The following is a 15,562-nucleotide window of genomic DNA, read 5'->3' on the forward strand; positions in this document are numbered from 1 at the left end:
CTCTCTCCCTCTCTCTCTCTCTCTCTTCTCTCTGTCTGTCTTCATCTCCCCTACTCTGTCTTCACCTCCTCTCTCTCTTCTCACCTCTCTTCTCCTCTGTCCTCACCTCTCTCTCTCTCTGTCCTCACCTCTCTCTCTCTCCTCTCTCTCTCTCTCTCTCTCTCTGTCCTCACTCTCTCCTCTCTCTCTGTCTTCACCTCTCTCTCTCTCTGTCTTCACCTCTCTCTCTGTCTCTCTGGGTGTGGGTGTGTGTGTATGTGTGTGGTGTGTGACATTTTCAGTGTTTATTTTTAATCAATTTGCCCAAAATTAAATATGAACTGTTTTTGCTTTGTCATTATGGGGGTATTGTGTGTAGACTGATGAGGAAAAACAACAATTTAATCCATTTTAGAATTAAGGCTGTACGTAATAGGGTAACGTAACTAAATGTGTGTGTATATATATATTATATATATATATATATATATATATATATATATATATATATATATATATATATATATATATATATATATATATTATTCAAAATGTATTAAATTACTACAAATCTACACACAATACCCCATAATGACAAGGTGAAAACACGTTTTTATTTTATATTATTTGCAAATGTATTAAAAGTAAAACACATAACTATTCAGACCCTTTGCTATGAGATTCGAAATTGAGCTCAGGTGAATCCTGTTTCCATGGATCATCCTTGAGATGTTTCTACAACTTGATTGGAGTCCACCTGTGGTAAATTCAATTGATTGGACATGATTTGGAAAGGCACACACCTGTCTCTATAAGGTCCTACAGTTTACAGTGCATGTCAGAGCAAAAACCAAGCTATGAGGTCAAAGAAATTGTCTGTAGAGCTCTGAGACAGTATTGTGTCGAGGCACAGATCTGGGGAAGGGTACCAAAGAATTGCTACAGCATTGAAGGTCCCCAATAACACAGTGGCCTCTGTCATTCTTAAATGGAAGAAGTTTGGATCCACAAAGACTTCTAGAGCTGGCCCCCCGGCCAAACTGAGCAATAGGAGGAAAAGGGCCTTGGTCAGGGAGGTCGCCAAGAACCTGATGGTCACTCTGACAGAGCTCTAGAGAGCCTTCCAGAAGATCAACCATCTCTGCAGCACTCCACCAATCAGGCCTTTATGGTAGAGTAGCCAGACAGAAGCCTCTCCTCAGTAAACGGCACATGACAGCCCACTTGAACTTTTCTAAAAGGCACCTAAAGGACTCTCAGACCATAAGAAACAAGATTCTCTGTTCTGATGAAACTATGATTGAACTCTTTGGCTGATTGCCAAGCGTCACATCTGGAGGAAACCTGGCACCATCCCTACGGTGAAGCATGGTGGTGGCAGCATCATGCTGTGGGGATGTTTTTCATTGGCAGGGACTGGGAGACTAGTCAGGATCGAGGGAAATATAAAAAGAGCAAAGTACAGAGGGGTCCTTGATGAAAAGCTGCACCAGAGCACCTTCCAACAGGACAATGACCCTAAGCATACAGCCATGACAACGCTGCAGAGGACAAGACATTCCACAAATGAACTTTTAACAAGGCACACCTGTTAATTGAAATGCATTCCAGGTGACTACCTCCTGAAGCTGGTTGAGAGAATGCCAATAATGTGCAAATCTGTCATCAAGGCAGGGGTGGCTACTTTGAATGATGTCTTCAGTATTATTCTACAATATAAAAATAAAGAAGAACCCTTGAATGAGTAGGTGTGTCCAAACTTTTGACTGGTACTGTATATATACACTGAGTGTACAAAACACTAAGAACACCTTCCTAATATTGAGTTGTACCCCAATGTTGCCCTCTGGTGTGTGTATCCAGTACACAATGTCAGCAGCACCACAGGGAACCCAACAGCCATCATTACCTTAATGTCCCTGCTGCAATACAGACTCCTATTTCCACCAGGAGATAAAGGCACAACAATGTCACTGTCAACAGCCTCAATTCATTGGGACATGGACTCTACAAGGTGTGGAAAGCATTCCACAGGGATGCTGGCCCATGTTGACTCCAATGCTTCCCACAGTTGGGTCAAGTTGGCTGGATGTCCTTTGGGTGGTGGACCATTCTTGATACATACGGGAAATTGTTGAGCGTGAAAAACCCAGCAGCATTGCAGTTCTTGACGCACTCAGACCGGTGCACCTGGCACCTACTACCATACCCCTATCAAAGGCACTCAAATATTTTGTCTGGCCCATTCGCCCTCTGAAAGGCACATATAAACAATCCATGTCTCAATGCTTAAAAATCATTCTCTAACCTGTCTTCTCCCCTTCATCTACACTGATTTAACAGGTGACATCAATAAGAGATCATGGTTTTCACCTGGATTCACCTGGTCAGTCTATGTCCTGGAAAGAGCATAATGTTTTGTACACTCAGTGTAAATGTACAGTATCTCTCTCTCTCTCCTAGGGGTGCAGTGTGTGAGTTGGGAGGAGGGATGACCTGTCTAGCAGGGCTCATGGTAAGTGACATTTCTTCCACACACATTCAAGCATACTACCCATATGTCACATTTCTGCACAACCGTGTCTGCTCTCTCACTAATCAAGTGGACCCCTTGTGAATCCATACACACACACACTCACACTGTTACGTGTAATTCCGTGCTGTGTGTGTGTGTGTGTGTGTGTGTGTGTGTGTGTGTGCGCGCGCGCACGTGCAGGGGGAGCAGAGCAGAGAGCCCTAGGCCTGCCCCTTGTGCTGACAGGTTGAGGGATTGTTAGCCGAGGTCTTAAGAGCCCCTCCACATCGACAGGCTTTAGCGTGTCATCGATCCGCCACCGTCTTCAGAAGACCAGCCTGCCTTTATCTCCCTGGAGTCAATATCCCGTGTTGTGACATTGCAGGCTGCTGCTGGAGACCTTCCCTCACACCTCCCCTCCTCCCTCCTTTTTTCCCAACCTCATTCCTTACCTCCTTCGCTCCTCCTCCTCTTCTTGCCCATTGGCTTCCTGTATCTTTTCTCCTCTCCTCCATATCCCCTGCCCTCCTCCTAATCAGTTCCTACTTCCTCCATCTACACCTTCTCTCTCCCCCCTTCTCCTTTCTACTCCTTCATCCGCTCTCTCTTCCATCATCTTCTCTCTCCATCTGTATGCTTTCTTTGCATCTCATCCTCTCCCTTTCATTCTCCTCTCTCTCTCTCTCTCTCTCTCTCTCTCTCTCTCCTCTCTTTCATTCTCTCTCTCTCTCTCTCCTCTCTTTCATTCTCTCTCTCTCTCTCTCCTCTCTTCATTCTCTCTCTCTCTCTCTCCTCTCTTTCATTCTCCCCCTCTCTCTCTCTCTCTCCTCTCTTTCATTATCCTCTCTCTCTCTCTCTCTCTCTCCTCTCTCTCTCTCCTCTCTTTCATTCTCCCCCCCCCCTCTCTCTCTCCTCTCTTTCATTCTCCTCTCTCTCTCTCTCTCTCTCTCTCTCTCTCTCTCTCTCTCTCTCTCTTTCTCCCCTCTCTCTCTCTCTCCTCTCTTTCATTATCCCCTCTCTCTCTCTCTCTCTCTCTCTCTCTCTCTCTCTCTCTCTCTCTCTCTCCTCTCTTTCATTATCCCCTCTCTCTCTCTCTTCTCTCTTCTCTCTCTCTCTTTCATTATTCTCTCTCCTCTCTTTCATTATCCTCTCTCTCTCCTCTCTTTCATTATCCCCTCTCTCTCTCTCCTCTCTTTCATTATCCCCTCTCTCTCTCTCTCTCTCCTCTCTTTCATTATCCTCTCTTTCTCCCTCCTCTCTCTCTTTCTCCCTGTCCCTCTCTCTGTGTAGTTCCCTGTAGGGGGTCTGCCTCGGCAGAGTTTCCAGAGTGAGTGGAGTCCTGCTCTTCTCTTCTGCATGGCTGGCCTGGCCCTGTTCGGCCTGGGGCTCCTTCTCCCCGTCTGGCCAGCTGGTGGGACAGGGCTTGCTGTCCCCTTTACACCCCACAGGGAGAGAGGGGGAGGGAGCGAGCAGCCCACAAGGGCGAGAGGGAGGAAAGGAGGGAGGAAGAGGGGTGAGGGAATGTTCATGGCTCTCTCTGTATTTTCTGCTGCTGAATTGGAGTGGAGGTGTGTGTGGGTTTTTTTGGGGGGGGGGTGTGACTGACATCTGATGGTCTTGTCAGTGTGTCATAGAGCATTTGACAACATTGATCTTATATGAATGTGCCACACACACACACACACACACGGATGATTTTAAAAAGGGAAGAAAAAAGGGTGCAAACACAGAAAAGACGGGGTTGTAAAGAAGCTGAAGCAGCAGCACAAAGCTCCCTCGTCTGCGGTGCAAAGTTATATGAAGGGCATCTGGCAGGCCGAGAGCAGAGAGCAGAGTGACAGCGCGCGTGATGGCTCCGCCCGATAAACACAAACCGGCAAATGAAAGGCTCTCTGCTCGCCATCATCCCCTGTCACAATGCAATTACTGAACAGACTGATAGCAAGATAGAGGCCCACAGCTAACGGGAATGATAAAAGTATTGACTGATTTGATTGAATGATTAAAATAATGCAGACATAAAATGGAGGGAAAAAAGGATGACTGAGAAAAGGAGGGAGGGGAGGGAGGGAGAGAAAAAGGGAAGATTGAGAGAGGGAAGGAGAGGGAGCTGTTGAGAATGAGGCTTTGTAGATGAGGCGATGCTTCTGTCTTGTGTGTTTGGAGAGGGAGGAGAGGGAGTGACTAACTCTCTCTAGGGGTCTTTTGCTTTTATTTTGGGTTCTTGTCCTCTTTTTGTCTCATCTTTCACTCTCTGATTTCTCTCTCTCTCTTTTCAGATTGCCATTTGTGCTGACGTGAAGGAAGTTCTGTTATCAGATGGGAACGAGAAGGCTATTCAGAGTATCCTCCTCTCTCTCACTCCATCAGAGACCCAAACACAGCACTCAGCCCTGGGTCATTAGCAACCCCATAGAGACACTGTGTGTGCGTGAGCATTTGTGGGCATGTTGGTTGTCTGTATATGTGTGTGTCTGTTTTTTTTTTACAAGGTCAGAGAATATTACAGTTGTCTGAGAATGTGAGGGAATGTGCATTTTCACAAAGACACACTCGGCACTCTGGTGCCCAATATCACTTAGAATCTAGCAAAATGTCCCTTCCATACCATTTCAATCCATCCTTCTACAGTTGTGTTATATGAGTGATTGAAAGTGGTCGGTAAGACCTTGCCCCATTTGAGTGAAATAATTGCATACTATCTCAAAGTATCTCCAAATGCATGTCTTTTCAACTCCCTCTCAGGGCCAAAGCCACAATGCTAGATGACTGAGCATTTAATTCAATTCAATTCAATAAAGGGGCATTCCATACAAGATTGTCACAAAGATATTTCTAATGTTTTGGATCTTCCTGAAATTAAATCCATAGAAAGGCCATTGGTGGAAGGATGCTTGGCATACCTTCCAAATCTGTATCCAAAATAGTTATTGGGAAAGAACTAATTAAAGTTGAGAAATGTGTGACATTTTAGTCTTACCCAGGCCTCCTTTAAGACACTACAATGATGGATGACTCTGTAGACGCTAGCAAGCCATTCTAGGTGTAATTTAAATCTGTACAGTGTGCTCTGAAATTTGAGTAGTCTTTAAATGTAAATATAATAAAATGACCCTTTATTGATTGATATATATATATATATATATTGTTATATGTAACACATACTCTACAAGAACATCACATTTCCAGAGTTGGCTCTGTGCTGCATTTGTTAAATGTTATGATAGGATCAGATCCAGGTTGGAGTTGTTGGGGGCATTGTTGTTGAGCAACTGGACTGCTTCATTGATTAATGTGACTTTCCTTCTGTTTGTTTTGCTTGGGGCAATGGAACGGCCTACCCAGAGGTAATGTGTCTCGTGCCCCTTCACCTGTACCCACACTGCCAGCTCCCTGCTCTCTCATTGGTTTGCACTGATAGCTCCTTGCACTCTCATTGGTTAGCGCTGTCTATCCCACCCTCCCCAGCCCTCTCTTCTCAATTGTACCAGCACGATAAAGAGAAATCTGTGGCTTTTACAAATGCAGGAAACCTACACACACTAAGCTTGGACAAAATACATGGTTCAGATATAGCTGAAGAACTGCTCACCACAATGAGACGTCATTGAATATCACGGAGGCAGTAACAATAGCATCGCTGGGCCTCTGATGACGGAAACATACACAATTCAGAGTTGACTGCAGCTTTGTTTAAAGAGAAAAGAAAGAAGTTGGCGGGAAAGGCAGCCACAGAGATGGACAATCAGCTGTGTTTTCCAATAGGCCACTTTCACAACATTCACAGGCTTTTTCCCCGAGAAACTATTTTTGTGTAGTCGTTCTCATAATAGAAATAGATGGAATGGTGTGATAAGTGTGAGAAAAGAGAAAGAATGGAGAGAAATAGATGAGCAGATATGGCTATTGAGAGTGGATGAAATAGAATAGGAGTTTCTCTCAATCAACACAAAACATGTACAGTAAGTACCCTCTCATGTAGCAACTAGCATATATTATTATTTAACCAGGTCTCGCACGTACACATTGTGCCATACAGCCGCACGTACACATTGTGCCATACAGCCGCACGTACACATTGTGCCATACAGCCGCACGTACACATTGTGCCATACAGCCGCACGTACACATTGTGCCATACAGCCGCACGTACACATTGTGCCATACAGCCGCACGTACACATTGTGCCATACAGCCGCACGTACACATTGTGCCATACAGCCGCACGTACACATTGTGCCATACAGCCGCACGTACACATTGTGCCATACAGCCGCACGTACACATTGTGCCATACAGCCGCACGTACACATTGTGCCATACAGCCGCACGTACACATTGTGCCATACAGCCGCACGCACACATTGTGCCATACAGCCGCACGTACACATTGTGCCATACAGCCGCACGTACACATTGTGCCATACAGCCGCACGCACACATTGTGCCATACAGCCGCACGTACACATTGTGCCATACAGCCGCACGCACACATTGTGCCATACAGCCGCACGCACACATTGTGCCATACAGCCGCACGCACACATTGTGCCATACAGCCGCACGCACACATTGTGCCATACAGCCGCACGCACACATTGTGCCATACAGCCGCACGCACACATTGTGCCATACAGCCGCTCGTACAGTAGACACACGCTCACCAAGCACCCTCACTCCTGACCTTGAATTACAAACTGAAAATTGTTGATCATTGTCTGATTCATGAATGTTGGCTGCTTCCCCCCTGTGTGACGACCCAGAAGGACAAATATTCCTCAGCTTACACACCCAGAACAGACAAATAAATGCACTACTAGGAATATGAGTATCTACTTACTGTATAGATGAATGTGTTTATGTGAGAACCTGTTGAATTGTTGAGTGCTTGTTAAGTGTTACGTTATTTCTGAATCGGTCCGAGTACTGTATTTGTGTGAGTGACTGAGTGTGTACAAGCCTGTTAGGGTTGACCTTCATTTGAATTGACCCCAACCAAACCTGTTACACCACTGTATGTGCATGGCTGTTACAGCTTGTGTGTGTGTGTGTGTGTGTGTGTGCACCACTTGGCAGTGTGTAGGATGACCTCTCCCCCAGTGCGGTGGTACTGATGAGATTACCCTGTAAGCTCCTCTCCTCCTCAGCCCATGATCCCAGTGTGCTGACTCTCTTACTACACAGACCTGCCCTGTGTGTGTATGGTGTCTGTCCGAACATTTGTGTGTGTGGTGTCTGTCCTGAACATGTGTGTGTGTGTGTGTGCATGCATGTGTATGTGTAAGGGCCCATCCCTTTGATCTAGGATTGGCTCTCCATCCATCCAGCAGATACCTCTCCCTCTCTCCCCCCTCCCCCTCTCTTTCCTCTTCGCGCTCTAGATTGGATTTGCTACAGCTTTTTGCTGCTTTAAAGACAGATAAATCCTAATTGAATTGCCTCAGCACTGGCCCTCCAGACAGTGTATTAATAGACCGGTTGACATCAATCAGCCTGTGTGTCATAGTGGTGATGTGGTGAGCTCCTCTCAGGCGTAGGCTACAGGTTAAAAGCCTTCTGATTGATCTGCTGGCCTCCATTAAGCCCTGCCCTGTCCTGCCCTGCCCTGTCCTGTCCTGCCCTGTCCTGTCCTGTTCAGGTCTGTTCAGGTCTGTTCTGTTCTGCTCTTCTCTGCTCATTTCTGCTCTGTCCTGTCAAGCATCTGTCAGCCTCTCACTTTGCCCCCGGAGTTCAGGGAGGGTGTGTGTGTGCGTGCTTGCGTGCCCACAGCTGATAAGTTACCACCAAAGACCCCAAACCTGCCTAATAAAATGCTAGATCATGTCAGTAGCTGCATGTGACTAATGTTAGTTGTTAATGTGAGATGTTTAGTTGTAACCTTAACCAGGTCATCAGATGTGCGTGGAGTCATTGAGAGAAACAGGCAGGCCGGTGTCTTTGGCACCACAGATGTTTCCAGCAGGTGAGACGTTTATCTGATAACACCTCCCTCTCTCACACCTCTCAAATCTCTCTATCACTATTACTTTAATGAAATCCATATATGGGTTCAGTTCAATAAGTCCCCTCAGTTATCATCACTGTGGAACAGTCATTCTTATTCCCATGTAAAATAGACTTTTGAGTGACTAAAATATCACCCATAATATTTTTGGTGGATAGAAATCAAAAAATATTAAATAAAATGTAGTAAGTCATTTTTCTCATGGCTTACAACCAGGAATGTTTGAAAAGAGGCTGGCATTGACTGACATCTCTTTGAAACGCCTATGTCAAGGAACTTGGATGCAGTGTTGTAGTAAAATCATCTCAAGCAAATGTGGTGAAACACAAAGCAACTCAAACAACATGGAAATTGCATCAATGACGTCAACTTTTTTTAAACATCCCCCATTTGGCATGTCTCTTGTGATGCCATTCACAGCAGCACTGACTGATGTGTTGACATGACAACTACCTCAGAGTTTTGAACAAACCTTCCCCCCCTTTTGTTCCATGCTGGCTGAAGACCTAGCTAGCCGGTAACTAGCTAACACCAGACACAGATGAAGACCTAGCTAGCCGGTAACTAGCTAACACCAGACACAGATGAAGACCTAGCTAGCCGATAACTAGCTAACACCAGACACAGATGAAGACCTAGCTAGCCGGTAACTAGCTAACACCAGACACAGGTGAAAGGGAAACATATAAGTATCTTTGCCAGAGATGAATAGTGTAAACTTTTTATTATGCTGAACAAAATTATAAAAGCAACATGCAAAGTCTTGGTCACATGTTTCATGAGCTGAAATAAACGATCACAGATATTTTCCATACGCACAAAAAACACATTTCTCAACAAAAGAAATTGCACACCTTTGTTTACATCCCTGTTAGTGAGCATTTCTCCTTTGCCAAGATAATCCATCCACCTGACAGTTGTGGCATATTAAGAAGCTGATTAAACAGCCTGATCATTACACAGGTGGACCTTGTGCTGGGGCGATAAAAAGCCACTCTAAAATGTGGAGTTTTGTCACACAACACAATGCCACAGATGTGTCAAGTATTGAGGGAGCAAGGACTTTGCAGGCTGATTGCAGGAATGTCCACCAGAGCGGTTGCCAGATAATTTAATGTTCATTTCTCTACCTTAAGCCACCTCCAACTTTGTTTTAGAGATTTTGTCAGTACCTACAACCGGCCTCACAACCGCAGACCGTGTGTAACCCCGCCAGCACAGGACCTCCACATCCAGCTTCTTCACCTGCAGGATCGTCTGAGACCAACTGATGGAACTGTGGGTTTGCACAAGTAAAGAATTTCTACACAAACTGTCAGAAACCTTCTCAAGCTGATCTGCATGCTCTTTGTCCTCACCAGGATTTTGACCTGACTGCAGTTTGGCATCGTAACTGACTTCAGTGTATATTTGCTGACACCCTACAGTCAAATGATGTCTCCAGTAGAGTAGGTAACTAGCTATATAAACCACGCCCCTCTGCAAACACGACTTCTCCGATGTTGGTTACAGGGCGGTACTTATTTAAATTAGGTAAGAGAATATCATGTTACCATTGGTGTATTAAAATGAGAGTGATGTCACCTTATCCCCTTAATAATCCACCTCCTGAATCCAAGTGATTGACATGGGGGAGGGGACCAGTAACTTTATGATCAAACTTTATCAATGTAGAAGCAACAGTCATTTTTCACACTTTGGTCATCATACTATCCAAATATCATCACATTTCATGAAAACATGATTCTGATTGTTCATGACCTTTTAAGGCAAATAGTTAAGTCTGGGTTAGGGTTAGCCATGCTTAACTGCTGCTGTTGGGGAGTCAGGGCTTATTACATGGTTACGGTATGTAAACCTCAAGGTATCACCCGTCCTGATTGAGGTAGAGGTAAAGGAGGTGTGTCTGTGTGTGTAAATTTATCAAAGCAGAACGATTCGGTCTAATTGGATGTCTTCATCCAGAAACCATCAACAGAACCCCCCACGTCACCAGTCATTCTGTTGTACCCTGGATACAGGGATAGTTCTAGCTGAAAAACACCATTCATTACCTCCCTAAAAAGTAATTTTGTCATTCAGCGATCTCACTTACTTGATCCCAGTCTCCCTCGCTTCCCCTCCTCGCTCTTTCCCTTGCTCCCTGCACCTCCTCCCTACCTCGCTTTTTCTCTTGCTCCCTGCACCACCTCCCTCCCTAGCTCTTTCTCTTGCTCCCTGCACCACCTCCCTCCCTAGCTCTTTCCCTTGCTCCCTGCACCTCCTCCCTCCCTCGCTCTTTCTCTTGCTCCCTGCACCTCCTCCCTCCCTCGCTCTTTCCCTTGCTCCCTGCACCTCCTCCCTCCCTTGCTCTTTCCCTTGCTCCCTGCACCACCTCCCTCCCTCTTTCCCTTGCTCCCTGCACCACCTCCCTCCCTCGCTCTTTCCCTTGCTCCCTGCACCTCCTCCCTCCCTCGCTCTTTCTCTTGCTCCCTGCACCACCTCCCTCCCTCGCTCTTTCCCTTGCTCCCTGCACCTCCTCCCTCCCTCGCTCTTTCTCTTGCTCCCTGCACCTCCTCCCTCCCTCGCTCTTTCCCTTGCTCCCTGTACCTCCTCCCTCCCTCGCTCTTTCTCTTGCTCCCTGCACCTCCTCCCTCCCTCGCTCTTTCCCTTGCTCCCTGCACCTCCTCCCTCCCTCGCTCTTTCCCTTGCTCCCTGCACCACCACCCTCCCTCGCTCTTTCCCTTGCTCCCTGCACCACCTCCCTCCCTCGCTCTTTCCCTTGCTCCCTGCACCACCTCCCTCCCTCGCTCTTTCCCTTGCTCCCTGCACCACCTCCCTCCCTCGCTCTTTCCCTTGCTCCCTGCACCTCCTCCCTCCCTCGCTCTTTCCCTTGCTCCCTGCACCATCTCCCTCCCTCGCTCTTTCCCTTGCTCCCTGCACCACCTCCCTCCCTCGCTCTTTCCCTTGCTCCCTGCACCACCTCCCTCCCTCGCTCTTTCCCTTGCTCCCTGCACCATCTCCCTCCCTCGCTCTTTCCCTTGCTCCCTGCACCACCTCCCTCCCTCGCTCTTTCCCTTGCTCCCTGCACCACCTCCCTCCCTCGCTCTTTCCCTTGCTCCCTGCACCACCTCCCTCCCTCTCTCTTTCCCTTGCTCCCTGCACCACCTCCCTCCCTCGCTCTTTCCCTTGCTCCCTGCACCACCTCCCTCCCTCGCTCTTTCCCTTGCTCCCTGCACCACCCCCCTCCCTCGCTCTTTCCCTTGCTCCCTGCACCACCTCCCTCCCTCGCTCTTTCCCTTGCTCCCTGCACCACCTCCCTCCCTCGCTCTTTCCCTTGCTCCCTGCACCACCTCCCTCCCTCGCTCTTTCCCTTGCTCCCTGCACCACCTCCCTCCCTCGCTCTTTCCCTTGCTCCCTGCACCACCTCCCTCCCTCGCTCTTTCCCTTGCTCCCTGCACCACCTCCCTCCCTCGCTCTTTCCCTTGCTCCCTGCACCACCTCCCTCCCTCGCTCTTTCCCTTGCTCCCTGCACCATCTCCCTCCCTCGCTCTTTCCCTTGCTCCCTGCACCACCTCCCTCCCTCGCTCTTTCCCTTGCTCCCTGCACCACCTCCCTCCCTCGCTCTTTCCCTTGCTCCCTGCACCACCTCCCTCCCTCCCTCCTCGTGTATTTACACGGGATGATGAAGTGAAAAAGTAAACGTATAATTAGCCTGCATTACTTTGATTGTTTTCTTTTCAGATTAAACCTCCTGTCAGAACGCACGGTTTGAGAGGGGTGAAGGTCGCCCCGCGATTGGATGAGGGGGGATTGCTTTTCTCAAGTCACTGAATAAAAAGCAGGCGCGGGCCCCCTGCCGGGAGATGAGATTGTATTTCCACAAGACATAATTTTTGTTTACTGAGTGTTAATAATGGTTTATTAATAATCCCATTTGGCTGTCTGGGGCCTGGACCCGATCTCTTGAGAGAGAGAGACAGACAGAGACAGAGAGAAAAAAAGAGTCAAGTGTTTAACTGGCTGAAGAGATGGGGAGATGGAAAGGAGAAGGAAGGAAGGAAGATGTAGTGACCACAGGCGGGGCGTGGATAGTGTATAGGAGGGGGCTGTCAGGAGCTGGGGCTAGAGACTGTACAATAACATTAATAGCAGGAGCAGCCCTTGCGGTACAATACAGTAGTACTGATGAAGCTCCTGTAGACATGGAGAGTACCTGTCAGTGGTCACAGCAGTCGTAGTACTAGCAGTGGGATTCCTGGGCTGAGACAATCGAGCTGTTGATTTCAGGTGTCATGTCAGATAGGGCTCTCTCTGAGAGGTCTGACGAGGTGTGTTTTACCTCTGTGCACTGAGGCACACACACAGTGGGGGGCGTTGAGACGCCAGGGGACAACACACTGAGAAGGGAAGAAAGGAGGGAGGAAGGGAGCAGGACAAAGGGAAAGGGAGCATAACTTATGTTTAATGGAGAATGAGCATATTTGTACCTGATTGTGTGTCCGTAAACGATAGTTAGTTCCCCTACAGTATGTTACTCTCCCCTAAGCCCTTTGAACTTCTAAAAATACTCCAGTATCCCTGCACATTTTAAATGTGGTATTGGCACTGACCCTGTATATAGCTTCCTCTCTTATTTCTCATGTTTTCTTTATTATATACAATAGCAGTCAAAATAACACCTATGGAATAATGTAGTAACCAAAAAAGTGTTAGACAAATCAAAATATATTTGAGATTCTTCAAAGTAGCCACCCTTTGTCTTGATGACAGCTTTGCACACTCTTGGCATTCTCTCAACCAGCTTCACCTAGAATGCTTTTCCAACAGTCTTGAAGGAGTTCCCACATATGCTGAGCACTTGTTGGCTGCTTTTACTTCACTCTGCGGTCCAACTCATCCCAAACCATCTCAATTGGGTTGAGGTCGGGTGATTGTGGAAGCCAGGTCATCTCATGCAGCACTCCATCACTCTCCTTCTTGGTATAAATAGCCCTTACACAGCCTATAGGTGTGTTGGGTCATTGTCCTGTTGAAAAACAAATAATAGTCCCACACAAACCAGGTGGGATGGTGTGGTAGCCATGCTGGCTAAGTGTGCCTTGAATTCTAAATAAATCACTGACAGTGTCACCAGCAAAGCAGAGAGACTCTTGTTTTGTGGGTACTATTTAATGAATCTGTCAGTTGAGGACTTGTGAGATGTCTGTTTCTCAAACTAGACATTCTAATGTACTTGTCCTCTTGCTCAGTTGTGCACCGGGGTCTCCCACTCTTTCGATTCTGGTTAGGGCCAGTTTGCACTGTTCTGTGAAGGGAGTAGTACACAGCGTTGTATGGGATCTTCTTTCTAAATTGATAAACTTGGATTAGCTAACACAACGTGCCATTGGAACACAGGAGTGATGGTTGCTGATAATGGGCCTCTGTCTGGCGTTTCCAGCTACAATAGTCATTTACAACATTAACAATGTCTACACTGTATTTCTGATCAATTTGATGTTATTTTAATGGACAAAAAAATTGCTTATCTTTCAAAAACGAGGACATTTCTAAGTGACCCCAAACTTTTGAACGGTGGTGTATATACTGAACAAAACTTTTAACACAACATTCAACAATTTTACTGAGTTACAGTTCATGCAAGGAAGTCAGTCATTTGAAATAAATAAATTAGGCCCTAAACTATGGATTCCACATTACTGGGTAGGGGAGCAGCCCTGCATGGGCCTGGGAGGGCATAGGCCCACCCACTTGGGAGCCAGGACCACCCACTGGGGAGCCAGGCCTTGCCAATCAAAATGATTTCTTTTCCCACAAAAGAGCTTTATTACAGACATAAATACTCTTCAACTTCATCAGCTTTCCGGGTTGCTGGTCTCAGACGATCCCGCAGGTGAAGAAGCTGGATGTGGAGGTCCTGGGCTGGCATGGTTACACGTGAGGCCGGTTGGACATACTGCCAACTTCTCTAAAATTACGTTGGAGGTGGCATATGGTAGAGAAATTAACATTCAATTCCCTGACAATTCCACACTCCACCAAAGCTTGAGACATCTGTGGCATTGTGTTCTGTGACCAAAGTCTACATCTTAGAGAGCCTTTTCTGATCCCCAACACAAGATGCACCTGTGTAATGATCATGATGTTTAAACAGCGTTTTCATATGCCACACCTTTCAAGTGGATGGATTATCTTGGCAACGGAGAACTGCTCTCTAACCAGGATGTAAACCAAGTTGTCCACAAAATTGGAGAGAAATAATATTTGTCTATATGGATATTTTTTTTCAGCTCATGAAACATGGGACCAACACTTTACGTGTTGCGTTTATATTTTGTTCAGTGTATATATATCTATATTCGTTTTTTAAGGAATTACTTTTATTAGGTATACTATATTGATTATTGCACTGTTGTGTAGAGCTTGAAAGTTAAGCATTTCACTGTACTTTTGCATGTGACAATAAAACTTGAACTTATACCCATCCTACAGAGTGGTCAGGTGGGACTGTGAAACAGATGTCACAGCGCTGGAGGGACACTTTGACATCGTCATGTGCGCAGACTGGTAGGTACAGCCGCCAATGACCCCTGATGCCCCTGGTGAGTTGCAAGTGGGCTCTCGGCTGGGCACACCCACGAAGTTCACAACTTACCCCTCTACACATACATACTGTACATACATACAGACGTACCTCGTGGCAGACTGACGTGGCTATTTTATTATTTCTGCTCCTGTGACAGTTATCAGAAGGGCTCCATCAGACAGCCCCTCTCCCCGGGTTATTTCCCCTAGGTTGACTCCGAGAGGCATTTCCATTTTGACAAAATTGCCTATTTTTCATGCTTGGCGTCCCAGCAAATGGATGACTTAGGCAAATTGCAAATAATTACGCCTTGGCGAAAAAGAGAGAGAGATGAGGAGAGAGCGAAAGACAGAGAGTGAATGAAAGGGAAAGGGAGTGGGGGAATAGAAAGGAGCAACACAAACATCTCAATTAGCTCCAGCTCCTTAACACAGATCTTAGTGCTGATCAGGAAATGAAGAGCTCTCCCTTTCTCTCTTTCTCCCTCGCTCTCCTC

At 46.7% G+C, this 15,562-nt stretch overlaps 1 protein-coding gene across 1 annotated transcript in view; it reads left to right on the plus strand.

The window, feature by feature from the left end:
* The window catches only part of camkmt (calmodulin-lysine N-methyltransferase), a 195,263-nt gene that overhangs the window by 140,139 nt on the left and 39,562 nt on the right, over window positions 1-15,562 (plus strand). The window contains exons 5-8 of the mRNA XM_020461081.2: window positions 2,443-2,494; window positions 4,774-4,837; window positions 8,390-8,456; window positions 14,973-15,047. Coding sequence (XP_020316670.2) covers window positions 2,443-2,494; window positions 4,774-4,837; window positions 8,390-8,456; window positions 14,973-15,047 — 258 coding nt within the window. The remainder of the gene's footprint in view (window positions 1-2,442; window positions 2,495-4,773; window positions 4,838-8,389; window positions 8,457-14,972; window positions 15,048-15,562) is intronic.

This window comes from Oncorhynchus kisutch, linkage group LG25, assembly GCF_002021735.2.
Source record: "Oncorhynchus kisutch isolate 150728-3 linkage group LG25, Okis_V2, whole genome shotgun sequence".
In the NCBI taxonomy this organism is placed as follows: Eukaryota; Metazoa; Chordata; class Actinopteri; order Salmoniformes; family Salmonidae; genus Oncorhynchus; species Oncorhynchus kisutch.